The sequence below is a fragment of the Zonotrichia leucophrys genome, chromosome 20 (assembly GCF_028769735.1).
Source record: "Zonotrichia leucophrys gambelii isolate GWCS_2022_RI chromosome 20, RI_Zleu_2.0, whole genome shotgun sequence".
In the NCBI taxonomy this organism is placed as follows: Eukaryota; Metazoa; Chordata; class Aves; order Passeriformes; family Passerellidae; genus Zonotrichia; species Zonotrichia leucophrys.
In genome coordinates, this window is record NC_088189.1 from 14,693,118 (window position 1) to 14,711,456 (window position 18,339).

An 18,339-nucleotide genomic window follows, 5' to 3' on the forward strand; every position below is an offset into this window, starting at 1 on the left:
ATGAGGGTGGCACCAAGGAGCAGGTCACAAACTGCCTGCTCAAGGGGTTTGTTTGCCAGGAGGAATCCTCCATCAGACTATGGCAAAATGCTCCAGAACATGGAGCCACAGTGGGGGCACATGGAAGGACAGAAGGACACTGCTCTGCCCTTGTCACTGCAGGGGGGAGCACAGAGCATATCCAGGCAGGACCCTCAGCACACACAGCGGTCCCAGTGTCACCTGTACAGGGACTTGGGGTCACTTCTAATGTCTGGGACAGCACACTGGGAAACAAACCCAGTGTATCCCTGCTGCTACATTTTCCTGGAAAGCACTTTCAAGGAAACATCGGGGTTGTTTATGCAGCAGAGGCCCAGTCTCAGAGGAAGAGCTGCCCAGTCAAGTTTCTTGGATCTGGGCCCTGTCAGAAGGCTCAAGACAGGCACAGCAGATACTGACTGAAGATGAAGGTCAGTGGAACAGGATGACTCCAGCACACAATTCCTCTGTAGGGCTCTGGCAGCCAGACAGCACCAACACGGTGAACTTGCTGTCAGCAAGAGGCTGATCCAGCAGGGAGAAGTCCAGTGCTGGAAAGAGAGAGGGCTTAAACTCTCACTGCAGCCCCGGCTATTGGAGACTTGGAGCTTATCTGCAGGAATAACTGTCCTCCTCAATACACCTAAACAAGTCTGCTCTCAGCTCTGTCACTCTGTGATAGTGAGTGAAAAAAAGCCCTTTATCCAACAGCCTTTCCAAGGCCAAAACCAGCCACAAATGCTTTTGGAGATAAATTAAGGGTAAACTGAAGGAGGCAAAGAAGTGGGACATCAATGAATAAGAGCATTAATTTTCACATCTGACTTCTCTTGTTTCCAATGGCACAGGGCTGGTGAAGAGCTGGCAGATCCTGGACCCCAGAAACGTGTGGGGCCCAAAGCAGCCACTGCCCCACTGCTGCTGGGTGGGGCTCCACCTGCTCCAGGAGCATCCCAAACCCACTGCAGGTGCCAGCTGCTCTGGGATCAGCCTCTTGTGGCCTTTCAGGGAGGCAGAGCAGCTCTGCCAGCCCTTCCCACAGTGGCCATTCTCCAGATGCTACGGCTGGTGCCCCCAGCAGCACCATCACCCCAGCAAATCCTGTCCTCAGGGGTGTTTCTATTCCTGTCCCAGACATGCAGCAGACACAGGATGCCTGTGAGATGACAGCAGACAGGCTTCATACCTACAAGCCCAAGGCTTGAGATGGGGAAGACAGTTCTGCATTAAAGCAGCCACAGGAAAAAAAACCTAACAACCCCTTTTTAGCAAGAGATTCAATACTAGTCTTTAGCTGTAACCATGACACAGAGCCCAGCTGAGGAAACAGAACAGCAACGCATTATTTTGGATACTGCTTTGTAAACAGATGCGTGGCCAGTTATCTAATTGTGGGAACATGGATGTGAGTAGGCTTGGTGGGAGCAGCAGAGCCCTTGCAGGGTTATTTCACTGCAAGCTCACAGCAGTTTGCATCATCTCCACCAGGAAATTTCCATGGACTGCAATGTCAGCAGCTTTGCAGCAACATGCCTGGGAGAATCTGTGGGGTGCCACCTCCCTTGGGTACCACAGGACCGTCCCCTCCTACTCTGGCCACTTACAGACACAACTGAGGAGACAGTTACAGGAGGTATTTCCTCAGCTAATTGCTAATTACATTAATTGGCAAGACATCTGACTCAGCTGCTCTAGAGCCTGGTGGAAGCTGGGCCTCCTTCTCCCTGTAGCAGGAATGCCTTATCCGTGGGGACAGGGTGTGACAGCAGTGAGTCACCTCAGCCACAGCAGGCCACCACAGCCGGTGCCAGCACAGCGTCCTGGCTGCAGGAGGATGTCTCTGCCCTGGCAGCTCCCAGCAGGCAGGCAGGCAGTGCTGGCAGGGCTCCAGCACCAACACAGGTGTTCTGCACAAGGTAACACAGCCAGCATTCCTGTGATGGCACCCATGGACAGAGCATAGCAGCCAGAACTGCTGAGCTCAAAGGAAAAATGGAAAATATAGCCCAGGATTAGGGTGCACAATACACAACATAAAACTGTGCTTACACTCTGCACTGGCACAGTGTCACAGGCACAGGGACAGCAGCAGAGCTGGCACAGCAGAGCCAGGGCCCTTCTGCTCCCACCTGCACCTGACTCCCTCAGTGCTGAGCAGCCCCTGCCCACAGCCAGGTGCCAGATGGACACACAGCCCCACCCCACTGTGGGGCCATGGGGGCTCAGGTCTGAGCTCTGTTAACATCCCACTCATGAGGGACAGAGCATCCAGGTACCTTCTGGTTTCTCTAGGTCTGGAACCCAACCAAGCACGCCCCAATTTACAATACAAATATCAGTACTAGGTTAAGCACCAGCTGTCCTGGAAGGCAGGATGACATCCCAAATCCAGCACAGCCTCTCAGGCTGCTGTCTGGCAGCACATGTGCCTGGCACAACAGAGTCTCCCCCAGGACTGTTCAGCTGGAGTGTTTCAGATGTGCTCCCTGTTCAGAGCTCAGGGACACAGTTCAGTGCTATGGCAGGGCTGAAGGAAACATCTCAATACAACTCTGCTGGGAGTTTTGGCCAAGCTGGTAAATCTCCCACAGGGGCACCAGTGCACACCAGATCTGCAGGCACAGATCTGCACACAGCATTTCAGGGAGTGGCCAAGAAGGGACTGGGACACTGAGCACTCCCTTCTAAACAAAAAGCTCTCTGAAATTTCTTACAGACTTCAGTCTGAGCTTTCTCTTTGCTCACTTCTGCTGTGATTTTGTAGCACAAACATGATTTAGGGGAAATTTTAACAGGGTATAAATTCACATGATGGCTGGAAGCCTTGCCTTACCAGGCTGCCTTTTCTTCCTTCAGCTGCACCCCAGGACACCTGTGCCCCATCTCCTCAATACAGGGAGCACTCTGAACATAGAGGCAGGCACAACAGCACTTTCTAAAGCTAGAGAGGGGCTCTTGTGAGCAAATGATCCTGCACTTCCTCATCCAGGCTGTTATCAGAGGAATAATGCTCTCAGGAATCCAAGCAGAGAACAGCTTTCTGGTTTGATTCAGCAGCCCCTGCCAGAATGAAGCACTGTGCTTTAGGCTTTGGTTCTTGCACACCAGATGCCAGGAGTTTCAAAAGCCTCCAGTTATTTAGATTTCCCCATACACCGTATGTTCTCTGCAAGGGTCAGACAATCCTCAGTTACTGTTAGGTGTAAGAGCCATAAAGTGCAAAGAGCAATGCCAAGGAACAATAATTGCTCCTGCAGTGTGGAAGCTCTCAGCCTGGCTGTGGCAGGCTTCAGCCAGACTTTGTCCTGCCATGTCCCACTGGATCCCCCTGCATGAGGGATGTTGACCTGCTGGCTCCCTGAGGGTACCAGGGAACAAGAAGACAAACTGAGCAAACAAGAAAGCTCAACCTGAAACTCTGGAGAGAGAGCACACCACAAAAACTCCCAAACCACTACTAAGTGTAGGTTTCCCTCCATTAAGATGATCCATCCCTGTTCCCCTTCCAGCCAGTAAGTACTGTGGGGATCTCTGTGCAGCCCACCAAGGTGAGCAACAAGCACCTGCTGCCCCTCAAGACCAGAAACAACCACAGCACCAGCACACCCTGTAAAGCAGCTGCAGAGCTGGAACCACAGCACTTGAAGAGTCATTTCCCATAGGAGAACATGGGCCCAGATTTTCATGCCTTGGTGCCTAACAGGATATCAGGTAGTAGCTCAGAGGTGTTAAGCACTGTGCTTTATCAATACTAGACAAATCAGACCTCCCAGTCAGAAACTCCTCACTAAGGAAATTCACCTGCTTGTCTTATCAGTGAGAGTTCACCATAAAGCCAGCTAAGACATTTTGTTAATAAATCTCACCTGCAAGAGGAAAAAGGAGTTCTACCTTCAGTTTTTAGTTACTGGAACATGCAGAAACCATGCAGAGACCAGAGTTCCCATATGCACAAGTTCCACTGCAGAACATGCAGAGTTCCCCCTTCAGCAGCTCTCTGCTGGACTATTTCCTTCCCACAGTTCTGACTGTAGCTACTTGAAAACCCCAACTCTGACCTTCCCCACTTAGAGATGGAGGAAAACAGCAACCAAGAGTTCAGAACTGCAGTCAGTGCTTCCCAGCAAGAGAACTCCACTGGCAGCCCTCCGAGCCTGTGCGCTGGACCTCGACGAGTTACACAAGGCCAGCTCCAAATGCAGGCAGCCAGAAGAACCATGGTCCAAGAGCAGGGCCAGCTCTGGCAGGAATCAGCTGTGCTACAGATGGATGGCTCAGAGAACCTCAGCACAGGAGGCCAATTGAACAGCAGCCACCTCCCCTTCAAATAAAGAAATCTGCTGGAAACCCGAAGCTCAGTGCACAGAGAGAAGGTGCAGAACAACTGAGCTCAGGTGTGCACACACAGGTATCCCCAAACCAGCACAGACCAGCCTCCCCCTGAATACATCCCCTCTCCAGGAAAACCTCAAAGGACTTGGGAAACCTGGGCACAGGGCTATGGCTTCTGGAGTTTACTCAGAATCCCAGAAGATCTGGCTGGAAGGAACCTTGCAGGTCATCCATCCCACACACCTTGCACTGGCCCAGGCTGCCCTGTCCCTGTGGCCAGGTGTGCAGGCTTCCCAGCTTCCCAGCCATTCCCAAGTTCCTGGCAATCCTGCCAAGAGGATTAAGCACCAGTCAGCCCAAAGAGAGTTAAACTGTCAGCTCAGCTTTCAGCACCAGGAGCACAGAGGTGTCTGACAGCACTGCCAGCTGTGCTTCCCTCCGAGCTCCAAAGTTTCTCACAGCGTTGCACAACACACAGTGCAGCAAATCTGCCTAAAATATGCAAATATTACTGACACACAAGTGATTCACAGCCTGAAGTTTGTCACTGGCTGGACAAGGAGATCTTTAAGGCTGAAAAGCAGCCAAGTGCCACCCTTGGCCACTCTGGGCTCAGGCTCAGGTACCTTGGCTCACTGAGCTTTCTTCCTTCTGCTGAGGGCTTAGAGAAGCACAGACAATGAAAAAGCAGGAAGGACTCTCTTTACTTTTACCACTCACAGACCAGTTACCAAGAGGCAAAAATACACCAAGGGAAAAGCCCTGCTCTGTGTGGCAGCTTGTCCACACGGGAACCTGAGGCTTCCACACATTCAGTAACTTCACTTTTCTACTCATCTGCCAGCTCTGCAGCCTCTGCTTCTGTTTGCTTTGAGCACAAACCCATATTTGTTAGCCTCCATCTCTGGGTGATGCTTGCAGGAGCCAGCACCTGTATATGAGTACACAAGGCCATGCCTGCAACAGGATCAGGCAGCTCTGGTTTCACAGCCTTTATCAGAGATCACACACAACAATTTGATGCCTGCTACAAGCCAGGACCTGGAGACAAGCAATCTCTTGACTTGCAATCTGAACAAGCACTCAGTGTCACAACCCTGAACCAGCTCCTGCTGCAGGAATGAAGGAAACTTCAGTGCTGGGAAGATACCCAGAGAGACTTGTAGCAATTTTCAATAATTTATCTTTCAGGCAAGAACACCATTTCCCTGTATTGTGGATATTTTTGCAGCTATTCTGTAAGCACTGTCAGTGTCCACTCACTCTTCCCTTTCAAGTCACTGTTTACCACCCTGCAGGTGACCCTCTTCTACAAAGACATTTTAAAAGTGGTTTGAACAGTGGTCTGAAGTTCAGAGAACTCAGCAGAACACCACATTAATTTACAGAATATTAAGTTTTATGATTCTGTTCCCATCCTCAAGCACTCAGTTGGCACCTCAGGCTTTCCTTCTTTTCCTTTTTCAGAGGCCAACTGAACTCAGCTGAGGGGTGTGAGGAACCTGCAGGTCCTGAGGGAAGGGGTTTGGCACAGGGACATCACCCAATGCATTTGCAAGGTAAAACACTTGCACTGCAGCCCAGGGGGCTCTGTGCAGCCCTGCAAGGAAAAGCAGATAACAGCAAATCCTCTAGGGCTCAAACCTGGGGGGTGAGGGACTCCACACAGCCCTATTCTGAGAGAATAAACCATTTCACAGTGACTTGCTCATGTAATACAGGAATTTGATGAGTTAACTGTTTAAACAAGCCCATGAGTAAGGACAGAAGCAACCTACTCTTCCAGGAAGCAACCTACTCATAGCCTTTCATGGAAATCTCCAAATACTTGGGAAGTTCTTGTTTTGCTGTACTAAGGGAAACTTCATCACCCTTCCCTGTGGCTGTAGTTCACTACACACACTGAAAATATTAAATATGCTACAATATAGCTAAACCTACAAAGCATGCACAGTTTGAAGGTGAGGTTTTAACTCCTCTCCTGAACAGCCTCAGTCTGCCCACTGCAGCCACAAACAATGTCAATCCCAGACCTTCAGGCAGTTGTTTTCTCCTCTACAGGAACCCGAGTGCTGGAAGGCAGAGTCAAGCAGCCTTGGAACGGCCTTGCAGCCACCAGGACAGATGTGACCAGAGTCAGGAGAGAATGAAAACATCTCCTGCCCTCTGTTTTTCTAAGCAGTGCTGGTTAAAAAGCAGATTTTAGCATCTTTAGCCAGACAACAGCTACTTTAAAAACAGCAGCAGTATAAATTAATATGATTCAAATGCAACTGGCCTTTCAGTCATTTTTCCCCTAAACAGGACATGTATCAAATGTTTCAGGAGAACAGACAAGGTAAAAAAACCCCTTTGTCTTCATGCTAAGAGCTGTTGTAGCCTTTCATCCTGAAGACCCAGCAACCCAGAAGAAAAATTAGGAAAAAAAAATAAAGTAAGGATGAGTCTGTCAGCAGAGCTGCTGGAAAACAGTTCTGATCTTTTCAGGAAAACAGCCAAAAATTTCTCTCACACTGAAGAAGTCAACATGTTTGAGCTTCCACATTACACAAAGTTCTGTCCTTTCCGCCTGAATACAAGGTTGCTTAAAGCAAGCAAAGCCCAAGGGAGCTGATAGACTTGCCAAGGAAGTGTCAACCCTGAGACATGACAACCTGGAGCAGCCCCAGCCAAACTGTGCAGGTGCCATGCACAGGTCCCTGCTGAGCAGTGGGACCAGCACACAGCACCCCAATCTCACCCAGAGACACCCCACAAACAGGGGAAATCTGCTTGTCCATCCCCCAATATCAGACATTACAAACAGAACAGTTACAGGTAACAAGCTTCTGTGTGTTGTGCTTCTTTGTATGACAAAGCCCTCTAACAAAACCAAGAGATAACTGGAAAGCATCAGCTCCCTGCTTGCCAGGCCAGCACTGACACCAGCCTGCCTCCCATTAATCAGGAGGAAGTTAGTTAATATTTGAGTAGGCTATTACAGCTCAAGGCAGAGGATCGAGTACACCGTGCCATGCTCTCAACCAGACTCCTTACAAAACAGTTCAAACAAGATAAAGCTGAAGACAAATGCACAGCAAAGACTGTACAGGGCAGAATACACCCTCACAGTGTTTTGGTGACAAATCAGGGTATTTGAGGAAACAGGAAGTTGCCCTGGTTTTGGCAGAGTGGAATTAAGCCATGAAACAAGCCCAGTTCTCTGCTAACCCCTGTCTCTGCTGAGCTCCCACAGACTGTGCTGGCTCTCCTGCTCTCACCACCCAGCTCACCCCATGGGTGAGTTTTCACACAAGACACAGCTGCCTCAGGAGTGCTGCAAAGGCAGGAGGCCCCAAAAAAGCTCTTCCAAGTCACACCCTGGTGCAACACCAGCTTTTCTGACTGCTGTCAGAGCTGACACAGCTCGGTGTACCTGTCCCCAGCCCAGCAGCACCATGCCCAGGATGTGAGCCAGTGGGGGCCTGGGTTTGTAGCACCACAAGCATTTGACAGCAGGGCCCACAGCACAGCAACTGCTGGACATCTGGGGCTTCCTGGTGTTAATTTAAGCGAGCTCAACAACACACGAGGAGATGGAGACAGTTTTGAGAAGGAGAGTATATGAGATCTTTTCTGCCACCACCACTCTGGTAACAGCCTTAAAATCACAGCTGTAATTCAGGCTCATTTCAAAGCTCCATATCTTCTCTGAAGTCTATTGAGCTGTTCTGCTTTCTGCTCCAGCTATTGATTACTGGGATGGATGGGGTGAGGGAGAACATGAGCCACTGCCTCCCAGCCACTTCTCAGTGATGCCACATCTCGTGACATCACGACTGTCTCCATGGTGACACAGCAACACAACTGAATTGAAACAGGAGGAGGCCAATTAGAACAAGAAAGCTCTTTTGTGGCTGGAACCATAGTAATGAGCAGAAATAAGAGAAGCTTATAAAAAAGACATGGCTGTAACAATAAAAAGCTTGCTTTTAGCTTGCTAGGTGAACCCCAAACCATATCTATATGTAAAATCCTTTCTACACCAGGAAACCAGGATACCACTAGCTGCATCCCCAGGTCCACAGAACGCCTGGATCCAAGAGATCACTTTTCAGCTCCCCTCTGTCGAGTTCTCCTCTCCACTGGAGCCTGCTCAGCCCTTGAGCTCGAGCAGAGCACCCAAGCTGAGGTGCTTTCAGCCTCCACAATCAGCACACACACGTGTGCGGGGGCACACACAAAAGAATCCCAGCCCAGGCCGCCAATGCACAGTGACTCAGCCAGCCAAGGCTCCACCCTCAGGGATGAAGCACACTCCGGGTTTGGAATGGATGACATGAACAAGATCTGGGCCCTCTAAATATCTATTCTGATTTATTTTCAACCTCCAAATGAGAGACACAAAGGAGCCATCTCAGGCAGAGCCAGCAGCACCATGACAGTGCCAAGTCTGACTCCAGCTGATCGGCGCAGGTTGGTCAGGAGGCACTCGCTGCAGTCCCACAGATCAGGCAGCTGCTCCACTGCTCCAGAGTGGCCAGAACCAACACACAGCTCTAGGAATTCCCCAGGGAGAGCAGCTGCTTGGAGTGTTCCACAGTCAGGCCCTCAGCCTGAGGCACCTAAACTGTGGCCATGCATTCAGCCCATTAAACACCAGTGACATGCCGCACACTCACCAGAGTTTTCTTTTCTCAACCAAGCCTAAAAGCTGCAGCAGGAGGGAACAAGCTGAGCACAAACTTCCCAAGAAAGGAAGCTTGAAGGTGTGAGGCACAGCACAAAGTCAGGGCACCCAGAGCAAGGAGAGAGCAGCCAATAAAGCCACAGGAGCACAGCAACTCTGTGCACACTGGAGGTTAAACCTGCACGGGAAACGCTGCCTCCCACAGCTCCTGGGAGCAGCCCTGTTGTGCTCCTCTCCTGCAATTCCATGGGAAAGCGAGGCATGCAATGCTGCCAGGGCAGGCAGAGCACACAGGTCTCTGGTCCTGGCACCCTCATTGCACGAGGAGGCAGGAGCAGCAATCTGCTTGGCAGCTGCTCTGTGATAAGAGGCACAGCTGCCCAAAACAGTCACTTAGAAAAAAAAAAGATGCTGAAAAGCACCATAAGAATTAGGTCAAATTAGATTTAACAGGTGCCCTCAACAATTTCTGCAGAAGCAGTTTTTGGTCCTAATCCATTCAAGTGAGTCTTTGTACATAACCTTTGTACCAGCCCCTGCATCTGTCAGGTGAGGTTATTTCACATGCAGCAGCAGAACCTGAGGTAAGGCACTAACAGTGACAGGGGCTCTTGCTGGGATTCACCATTAAAAATGAGCCATCCTGTGGCACACACCTGAGAAATGGGACAATGGGACTTCCTCAAGCCACTGCCACCTCTGAACACAGCTGGTTCAAGCACGGCTTTTGGCACACGGCTTCTGCAGAGCTGCACCTGAGTGGCTCCAATTTCCAAATGGTGAAAACCCTTCAAAAGGTTTGGATTCATGTTTTAGTATATTCTAGACCCCGTGTTCCTGCTTTACCAGCTCCTTCACCCAGATCTGCAATCACATGCACCTGCTGCCTGCACACACCATCACCCACACCCAGAGCATGTTTGCTAACAGAGCAAGAACTAGCACAGAGCAAAAAACATGATTTCCTCTGTGAACCAGGCCTTGCAGCAGTAGAAAAATCCATCAGCTACAGAAGGGAAAGAAACAGGCAGAAGCAGAAAAAATGGCTTTGGAAATAACCAGCCTCTAAAGTTATTTTTAGAGCTGCCTCCCCCAACACCCAAGATATTCAGAGCCGTTCAAAAAAAATATAAATCAAAGGTAAGCGCACAAATAGCACTGCCAGGAGCAGGCAAACAGTGCTTCAAAGTTACTGCTGCCACCAGCAGCGATGGCTGGCCTGCTTCTGCTCCATTCAGGCAGGCTCCTGAGCCTGGGCTCTGCTTTGCTGTGCCACAGTGGGCACTGCACACGGTGCCAGCCGGGCACTGCTGTCCGAGGGAAAGGACAGCGCCTCCATCCCCTTGGAAAGCACACCGGTACAGAATCAATGAGACTGGAAAAGACCCCTGAGACTAAGTCCAGCCCGTGACCGAACATCATCCTGTCAACTAAACCAGGACCGAGGCCCCTGAGCCGCCTCCTCTGAGACTGAGTTCAGCCTGTGACCGAACATCATCCTGTCAACTAAACCGAGCCCTGAGCCCCTCCTCTCCCGGCTGCCCCATTCCCTTCCCTGGACAGCGGGGTGACAGCCTGGGGCCGTGTCCCTGCGCACTGACACAGCACAGAGCGCTCTCGGAGCTCACCCGGCCCCGCTGTGCCCCGCGGGCAGCGCCCCAGCAGCGGCGCGGCCCGGCCGGCGCTCAGCTCGCCCTACGGCCCTGCTGCAAAGCGCGGCGGCCGCAAAGCGCGCCCGGCGGCGGCCGGGGCAGGGCAGCGCCCGGGGCCGAGCGGGATCCCCCGGCCCCGGGACCCCTCCCGCTGCGGCCCCCGGAGCAGCACACCGCCCCCGTGCGAAATCCGCCCTGGGCCCGTCTCGCCAGCAGGCACCGGGCATCTCCCAGCTCCGGCTCCCGGGCGGCTCCTGCTGTCACTGAATCACTCGGGCTGGAAAACACCTCTGAGACCTGTCCTCACCTTGTCACCGGCCCAGAGCACCCAGTGCCACAGCCAGTCCTTCCCTGCACACCTCCAGGGAAGGGGACTCCACCATGTCCCTGCGCCAGTGCCTGACCACCCTTTCTGTGAGGAAATTCCTCCTAATGTCCAACCTAAGCAGCTTAAGGACAGTGTCCTCTCATCCTGTTGCTGGCTGCCTGTGGGAGCAGCGGCTGGTTGCTGCCCTGAGGACACCACGGAAGATGTTCTCTTGTATCTCTTAACCTGCACATTTCATCAGTCTTGATGCACTACAAAGAGGAATTAAAGCATCCCACAGATGAACACCCAAAAGGCAGGGATCCCTCCTGGCTGGGCACACACAGAGCCCTGGTGTGTCAGATGGAATGTGTCAGAGCTGTGCAAAGCCTCACACAGCTGGGACAGTGAGCAGCAGCCACCCAGGCACGGTGACAGCAGCCACAGCTCCAGCAGGCCTTTTGGCTGCCCTCCCCAAAGCGCTGATCCCCCAGCCAGCCTGGTTCAGTGCTTGACTTGTGTGAGAACAGCTCCTGGGAGGGAGCAGGGCCCGGAGGGCTGCTCTGGCAGTGTCCCCTCAGCACCTGGGTGCTCTGCAGCACTCATCTCCAGCAGGGCCCTCAAAGGAGCAGCGATAAAAGTTAATGTGTGGCACCACGCTGCTGGTCGTGCAGCAGCGAGGAGATTGCAGGGTGACAGCAACGCTGACACTGAGCCTGTGCCAAGAACAAAGGCCAACAGCAGCAGCACCGTGGCCAAGGCAACAGGCTGCTGGTGAGCAGGGCTCTGCTTCCCAGCATCCAGGATTCCCTGCTCAAGGCCTGGCGCTTGGCACGCTGCAAACCTAAGCATCACTGAAACCCAATACTTTGGAAATAAAGTAGCTGCTTTGTCCAGAACCAGGAGCTCAGGAGGTGCAAGCACTGTCCAACACCCTTGTACTTCCAAGGGATCAGACTAAACACTGTTTCAGGCACTGGGAGAAGTTTTCCAGCTCCATTCCACCAGTATTCATATCTCCCCAAAGCCACCTTCTCCCCAGGAAAGCACCAGCCCAGGCAGTACAAGGCTGGGCATCACAGCAGTCCTGCACTGCCAGGGAGCTTACTGTGCTCAGAGCCAGAATTCCCAGTCTGGGCCTGCTGCTGGAGGGGCAGCTCAGACTGGGAGCTGCTCAACGGAGCGCACCAAAGCCTGGAAGAGCTCCTGCACAGAAATGCTGTAACCCCATGTTTGGGGCACGCTGAGGGACTGGAAAGCCTCAGGGTTCAATCAAGGGAAAGGAGGGCTCCCAATAAAGCAGCCCCTGCCGTGCCCTGAGCGCCCTGGCAGGGCCATGAGCTGTCCTGCACACATTGTTCTCCACAGGGCAGCACGGACCAGGCTGGCAGCCAAGCACGGACACAGCTCCTAACGAGGGCCTGCAGCAGGGCCCAGGCACTCCCTCAGGGACAGCCCCACAGCAGCTCTGGGACACCTTCTCTGGCCTCAGAGACAGGTACCTGACTTATGTGTAAGGCCTAAGAGGGATGCAGCATTCACACTTCAACCTCTGAATTTTAACTTCTAATTCAATGCAGCTCTAGATAAGCCCACTCTGGGTATGAAGTTTAGGCTTGGAGATCCCTCCTGCACACAGCAGATGCCTGGCTGGGCCCTGTTCAGGTAGATCTTAACCACTCCCAGAATAGAAACAAAACAAGACAAATAATACTTAGAAGTTTGACTAATCTTATGAAGAGAACTTGTAATAAAAATTCCCTTTTATGAACTCTTAAATAGCTTTCATCAAACATCACCTTGCACTATGACAGTGCATCAGCAGAAAGGCATAAGCAACTTCTGATCTCCACTTTAATTCCAGCTCTGACAGACCAGCACTACAGGTAAGAATTTATCTTTGAAACATTCACCACTCAAGTTTCTTGGTCAAACTTCAAACTGGAGAGACAAAACAGCAGCTTAAGCTTTGATCTCTTGGAACTAGGTTCAGAAAAGATGCCACCACAGTGAAAAGATTTTCACTGCAGTGAAACCTGGATGTCTTAATGAAGAGCACTAAATGAGATACACAAGGCTGACTGTCAACACACCCTTGATGTAAATACTAGTGCTAAGGTTTAAAACTTATGCACATTCCTTTTCAAGTATTGTTGTCTGATGCACCAAGCTACAGCCTGGCTCGGGTGAGTCTCCTTAGAGACTGGTTTCATGCTCTTGGTGTTCCCAGAGAAACTGAGAAACTCCACCCCTCTAGACCCTGCAGAGCAGAGGGGATAACCCAGTTCTGCATGCACTGTGTGCTCAGGGGATGCTGCAGCACCTGTGCAGGCATCAAGCACCCTGCCTGTGTGCCAGCAGGTGCATGTACTGGCAATTCACACTGCAAGGCTAAGGAGGAAGGAAGGAGGAGAGATGTAGATGTACAGAAATTTGGGAAGAGGCCTGGCAGTGCATAACCCACAGCCCTGTCCTCTACAGAAATGCAGCAGTCTCCAGTTTGGGGGACCATTAACTCCCCTAGCAATGCTTGTCACCTTCTGTGACAGCAGACCAGCAGCCTCACTGGGCTATGGCAACACTGGGACTGGCCTACCTAATGCTGCCCATATAATTAGAGACCAGACTCGTGTGGGCAGACAGATCTGAGCACTTACCTGGCTGTTTTCAGTGAAAATCACAAATACTTTTGCAATGGTGCCTTTTGCATTCACCAGGCAGACCCTAGCAGAGCAGAAGTTGTTTCCTCTTGCTTCTCCAGGGGACAGAAGGTTGATACTTAATGCACCGATCTGCACCAAAGGGCCAGCAATTAATTAATTCTGCAAGACAAATTGAAGTGGACAGAATTTCTGAATATTTTCTCCTCTCCTAAACTGGCCCATCTGCAAATAGTTTAACTATTGCCTGTTTAAAGGCAGCTTATGCTAAACCCTGGTGTCATTCTGCACCCCACTTCTTCTGACCAGGTGGGAGACCAGGGGAGAAGGGAAAGAAACTCATTTTTCCATGAGCTTCTGGAGAGACCCAAATTCCCAATTCCAGCCCTCACAGAACTTCATCCAAGGCCTGAACTCTAATCGCCTTTCACAGCAAACAGCAATCATACTTAGCACTGCTCCCCTCCCTTTTAAATCTGCTCTGATAGAAAACACACTGACAACTTTTCACTGCAGAAATTACAGGGGATTTTTCTTGAACAAGGCCACCCGCCTGCACAGCCTTAATCCTTCCAACTCACATATGTCCCTGTAACTTGCACTGCTCTGAATCCAATTATACCTCCTCAATCCATTAAAAAATATTTGAGGCTGTTGTGCAGGTTGCAAGAGTATCAGCTGAAGAGGCACAACCAGGCTCTGCTGTACCCTGGCTCTGCAGGTGTGCACGAAGTGGGTTATGAGAAAAATTAAAGTGTCACGGTGACTTTCACACAATCCAGTGACCAGCTCACTCCAGACCATCCCAGTCTGGGCTCAAACAACAAGAAAATCCATACAGGAGACAAGAGCTGACACACAGCTGTTTGTAAATGCCTGGCTGTCATTAGTTACCCATGAAAGCTTTCACATTTCTCTTGCTCTGGCAGCACGCACGGCCAGGAACGCGCTCACAGAGCAGCAGGTCTCCCGTGCATCAGCTGGGGCAGCAGAATAACCTTGAGCTGAGCACTCAGAAGTGTCCACAAACCCAAAGTGCACACACAGATCAAGCACCCAACCACTGACACACAGATCTGTGAGCAAAACAAGCTGACAACGTGTGCTGGGACACGGCTACATCTCCACACAGGACCTGTGGGGCTCCCAGCACACTGTGCTTTGCTGATCCCACTGGACCGTACAGACAGACAGCCCACACTTCCCTTATCACCTTTGCTACCCAGGGTCTCCTTGTCCTTTCCACGCTGGCATAATGCACAGTAGTTACACTCCAGCACTTCCCCAGATCCTGGGGCCCTCAGCTGCACCCCAAAGTTACACTGCCATGACAGAAGTGGGATGAAGTAGCAAGCCAGATGCAAAATTAGCATGTGGCAGTTTGGCGTTTGCACCTTAAAGATGAGGTTTTAGGTTTTCCACACCTGCCAACAACAGACAAATTCTGCAGATAACCCTCCTTCAAGTATCTGGGTGCAGACACACATCAATACTTATCTGAAAGCCAAAGGGACTGAATTTGATCAATAGTTACACTTTTCTCCATGCCTTCAAGCACATGCAACTTCATAGCACCAAATGCCTGTTGGAAGAGCAATTACCAGCAAAGTAATTTGGACCCTCTGGAATCAAGTCTGCCAACTTACACGACTTGGCAATCTGGCTTGTTATCATCCCACATGATTGGAATTTATTTTAGGATTCAATGCCACATGCTGTGGGTTTTTTTTTTCCTCCCTTTTCTTCTTTTCCTCTCCCAAGTGACAAGCTACAGCCTAGGATTCAGAGGTCCTAATTCCGTTCTCAACGACATTTCCTGCCCACCCTGGGGTCAAGGTCTTTGTAGAATAAGTGATATTAACACTACCAACAGCATCCTGCAAACAATCCTCCTTTTTGAGCCTCTTAATCAAGACTGGAGCACAAATTAAGGGCTACATCTACTGACTGCTCACAACCAACCGCAACATCCTCACCGTCCTGCAAAGCACACTAAAGCCGAGCTGCACCTGCAGTTAAATCCCCAGGGGTTCAGCCTCAACTCCTGCACAGGGCGAGCCTGGGCTGCCACACCAGGTACCTTCAGCCAGGACCTGTTCTCCCAGGCTAAAAAAAGAGACTTTTCAGAGCCAGCTCTGGGCGGGAGGTGCCAGCTCGCTGCGCTGCGAAATGTCAGCCTTCAGCTCCGTGCCTCGCCCAGACAATTCCCTTTTCTTCTCCAGGCGAGGAAGAATCCGAACGCCTCTCCAAAGAAAGGGCCCGTGTCCCCCGGCAGGGAACCCATTTCGTGAAGCGCCGCTTCCCTCCCCGCGGCACCCGGAGCCTCCGTGAGGGCCCGAAGCGCCGGGCCGGGCACCGGCCTGACCCCGCGCGGCCCCGGGGACGGCTCCAGCGGGGCTGGCAGCGGGCAGCGCCCACCCCCGCCCGGCCCGGCTCCCGCGGCGCAGGCGGCATGCGGGGGAGGAGGAGGAGGATGGAGCGGCCCCCGGAGCCCGGCCCGGAGCCCAGCGGGGCGGCCCCGGCGCTCCCACGGAGGCCCGGGACGCGCGTGGGAAGCGGAAGGGGCGGCGGGCCCGGCAAGCGGCGGAGCAGCGGCAGCAGCGAGGGAAGGAGGGAGGGAGGGGGCGGCACCCCCGCCCGCAGCCATGCAGGGCCCGGCTCGGCCCCCCGCTCGCGCGGTCACTCACATTGCCTGAGGAGCTCCAGACACAAAGCCATGGGAGACACAAAGAGGGGCGGAGGGGACCGGAGAGACGGGGGGGGCGCGGGGCGAGGGCGCTCGGCCCGGCCTGGGTCCCGCGGAGGGGAGGAAGAGGAGGACGAGCCGCCGGCGGGGCCGCTCGCGGTCCGGGGCCGCTCCGGCTGCTCGTGCGGCCGCCGCTGGAGAAGGGAGGAGACGCGCGGAGCCGCCGCCGCACTCACCGCGCCCGCCCGCCGCTCCGGCCGCGCGCCCGGGCGGGGCCGCGCATTAAACGGCCGCCCCGCCCCGGGACCGCCCCGCGCGGGGCACGGCCCCGCCCCGCGCCCGCCCCGCCCCGCCGCGCTCCCACGGCCGCGCGGGTCCCTCCGCCCCGCTGGACACGCGGCCGGACCCCCGGCAGCACCGAGAGGGGACACGGGCGGCGGCGGCCGCTGCCTGAGCGCCGCTGCCGCGGGGGGAGCCGAGCGCTGCCGAACAAAGCGGGCGCCGCTCCCACCCCACGCGGGAGCTTTGTCTCCTTGTCTCGGTGACATCTCCCCAGCGCGGCCGCGGTCCCACCCACGCGCAAACGTGGGTTTGGCTGAAGGAACGCTCCCGCTTTCCCCGCTCCAGCCGCGGAGCGGGCGCGGTGGGACCCCCGTGGGCGGCGGGGCAGGGGCACAGCCACGCACCTCCTGCAGCATCGCCGAGAGGAACCCTCCGGTGCAGAGGGAAATACGTGGAAAATGAGCAAGTGGGACGAGGAGGTTTCTTTGTGGGTGTTTTTCCCTGGTCCTAGATTTGCTGGTGGAGTTCTGCCCCGCTAGGCGTGGGGAGAGGGATCGGAGGCTCAGCGGGTGCGGGCGGTGTGTTGGGGCTGTGCTTTGAGCCTCCCCTGGGGCTGCCACAGCAGGGCTGATGGAGGACACGGGTGAGGAGGGGAGCAGGGCTGGCAGAGCGTGCGGCTTGCGGGAAGAACCTGCTGGGCAGAGCCACGCGGGTCTGCGCCCCGGGCACAGCCACGCTGCGTGCTGCAGGAGCATCCAGCTCTATCCCTCACATCTTGAGCTGATGAGCACAAGGCTCCCCTGGCCCGGGACAGCTCTGCGAGGCCGGAGTCGCTCTGTGTGACCGAGATGGGCAGCGGGTGCGGGCACTGCTGGTGCAGGGCCCTGGGCAGGGCCGGGCCGTGCGAGCCCCAGTGCTGCCCCTGCCAGCAGAACGTGTCCTGCCCCGGCCCCTCGCTGCCACCACCACTCCTCGGTGCTGGGATTTATTGATGGCTCGCTGAGCTCCCAGCACTCGGAGAAGGGCTGGCGTGCAGCAAGGAGCGATCAAAGCGCCGTGGGAAAGCGCTGAGCTCAAGCGCTGCCGGCTCCGCAGGCAGGACCGAGCCGCCGCCGCCCTCGGCGTTCAGCAACTGAATCGCTGCGGATTTGCTGCTTCTGCTCTTGGAAGCAGCAGCACAATGGGGCTGAGGGAGAATTTGGTCACAGAGTCAGCCCTGAGCTTTGGGACCCTCAGCCTAGGGCCTCCCCACTCCGCTGCCTACCAAAGAAAAAAGGAAACGTGTTTTCAGTTCAGGGTCTCCCAGGTAGCTCTGAACTGCCAGTCTCTTCCTGAACCCTCACAAATACCCAGGTCATGGCTCAGGAGATGGAGAAGATAATGGGAAAGCATGAAGGAGAAGAAAAGCAACCCAAACCAAGACATACACAAAGAAACCCTCATTTGCCTGCACTGTCTGACATCCTGAAAATGCTCCAGGCTGTTTGCAGAGCCTCGCTCAACCCCACCCAGCCCCGCTCTCCTGGCACAAGTGTGTCTGTCTCAGCTAAGGCTGTCCTTGGCTGCTGAGGGGACTGCCCCAGAGATGGCACAAGCCCTGAGGCCCTGGGGAGCCACAGAGGGGCTGAGCATCACCAACAGAGGGGACACAAAGGGGCATCTGTGACTGAGTGGTGTCAGGGCAGCTCTGTGCTCACCTGGGTCACAAGGACAGCCAGCTTGTGGGGATG

The 18,339-nt window shown here is 53.7% G+C and overlaps 1 protein-coding gene across 10 annotated transcripts in view; it reads right to left on the reverse strand.

The window, feature by feature from the left end:
• The window catches only part of DLGAP4 (DLG associated protein 4), a 155,724-nt gene that overhangs the window by 22,878 nt on the left and 114,507 nt on the right, over positions 1–18,339 (reverse strand). For 2 of the 10 annotated variants that reach the window (XM_064729788.1, XM_064729792.1), the window contains exon 1: positions 16,329–16,557. The exons of 5 other annotated variants lie outside the window; for them this stretch is intronic. In XM_064729788.1, coding sequence (XP_064585858.1) covers positions 16,329–16,359 — 31 coding nt within the window. In that variant the 5' untranslated portion in view covers positions 16,360–16,557. 3 more of the 10 variants (XM_064729790.1, XM_064729791.1, XM_064729793.1) reach the window with 3 other exon arrangements.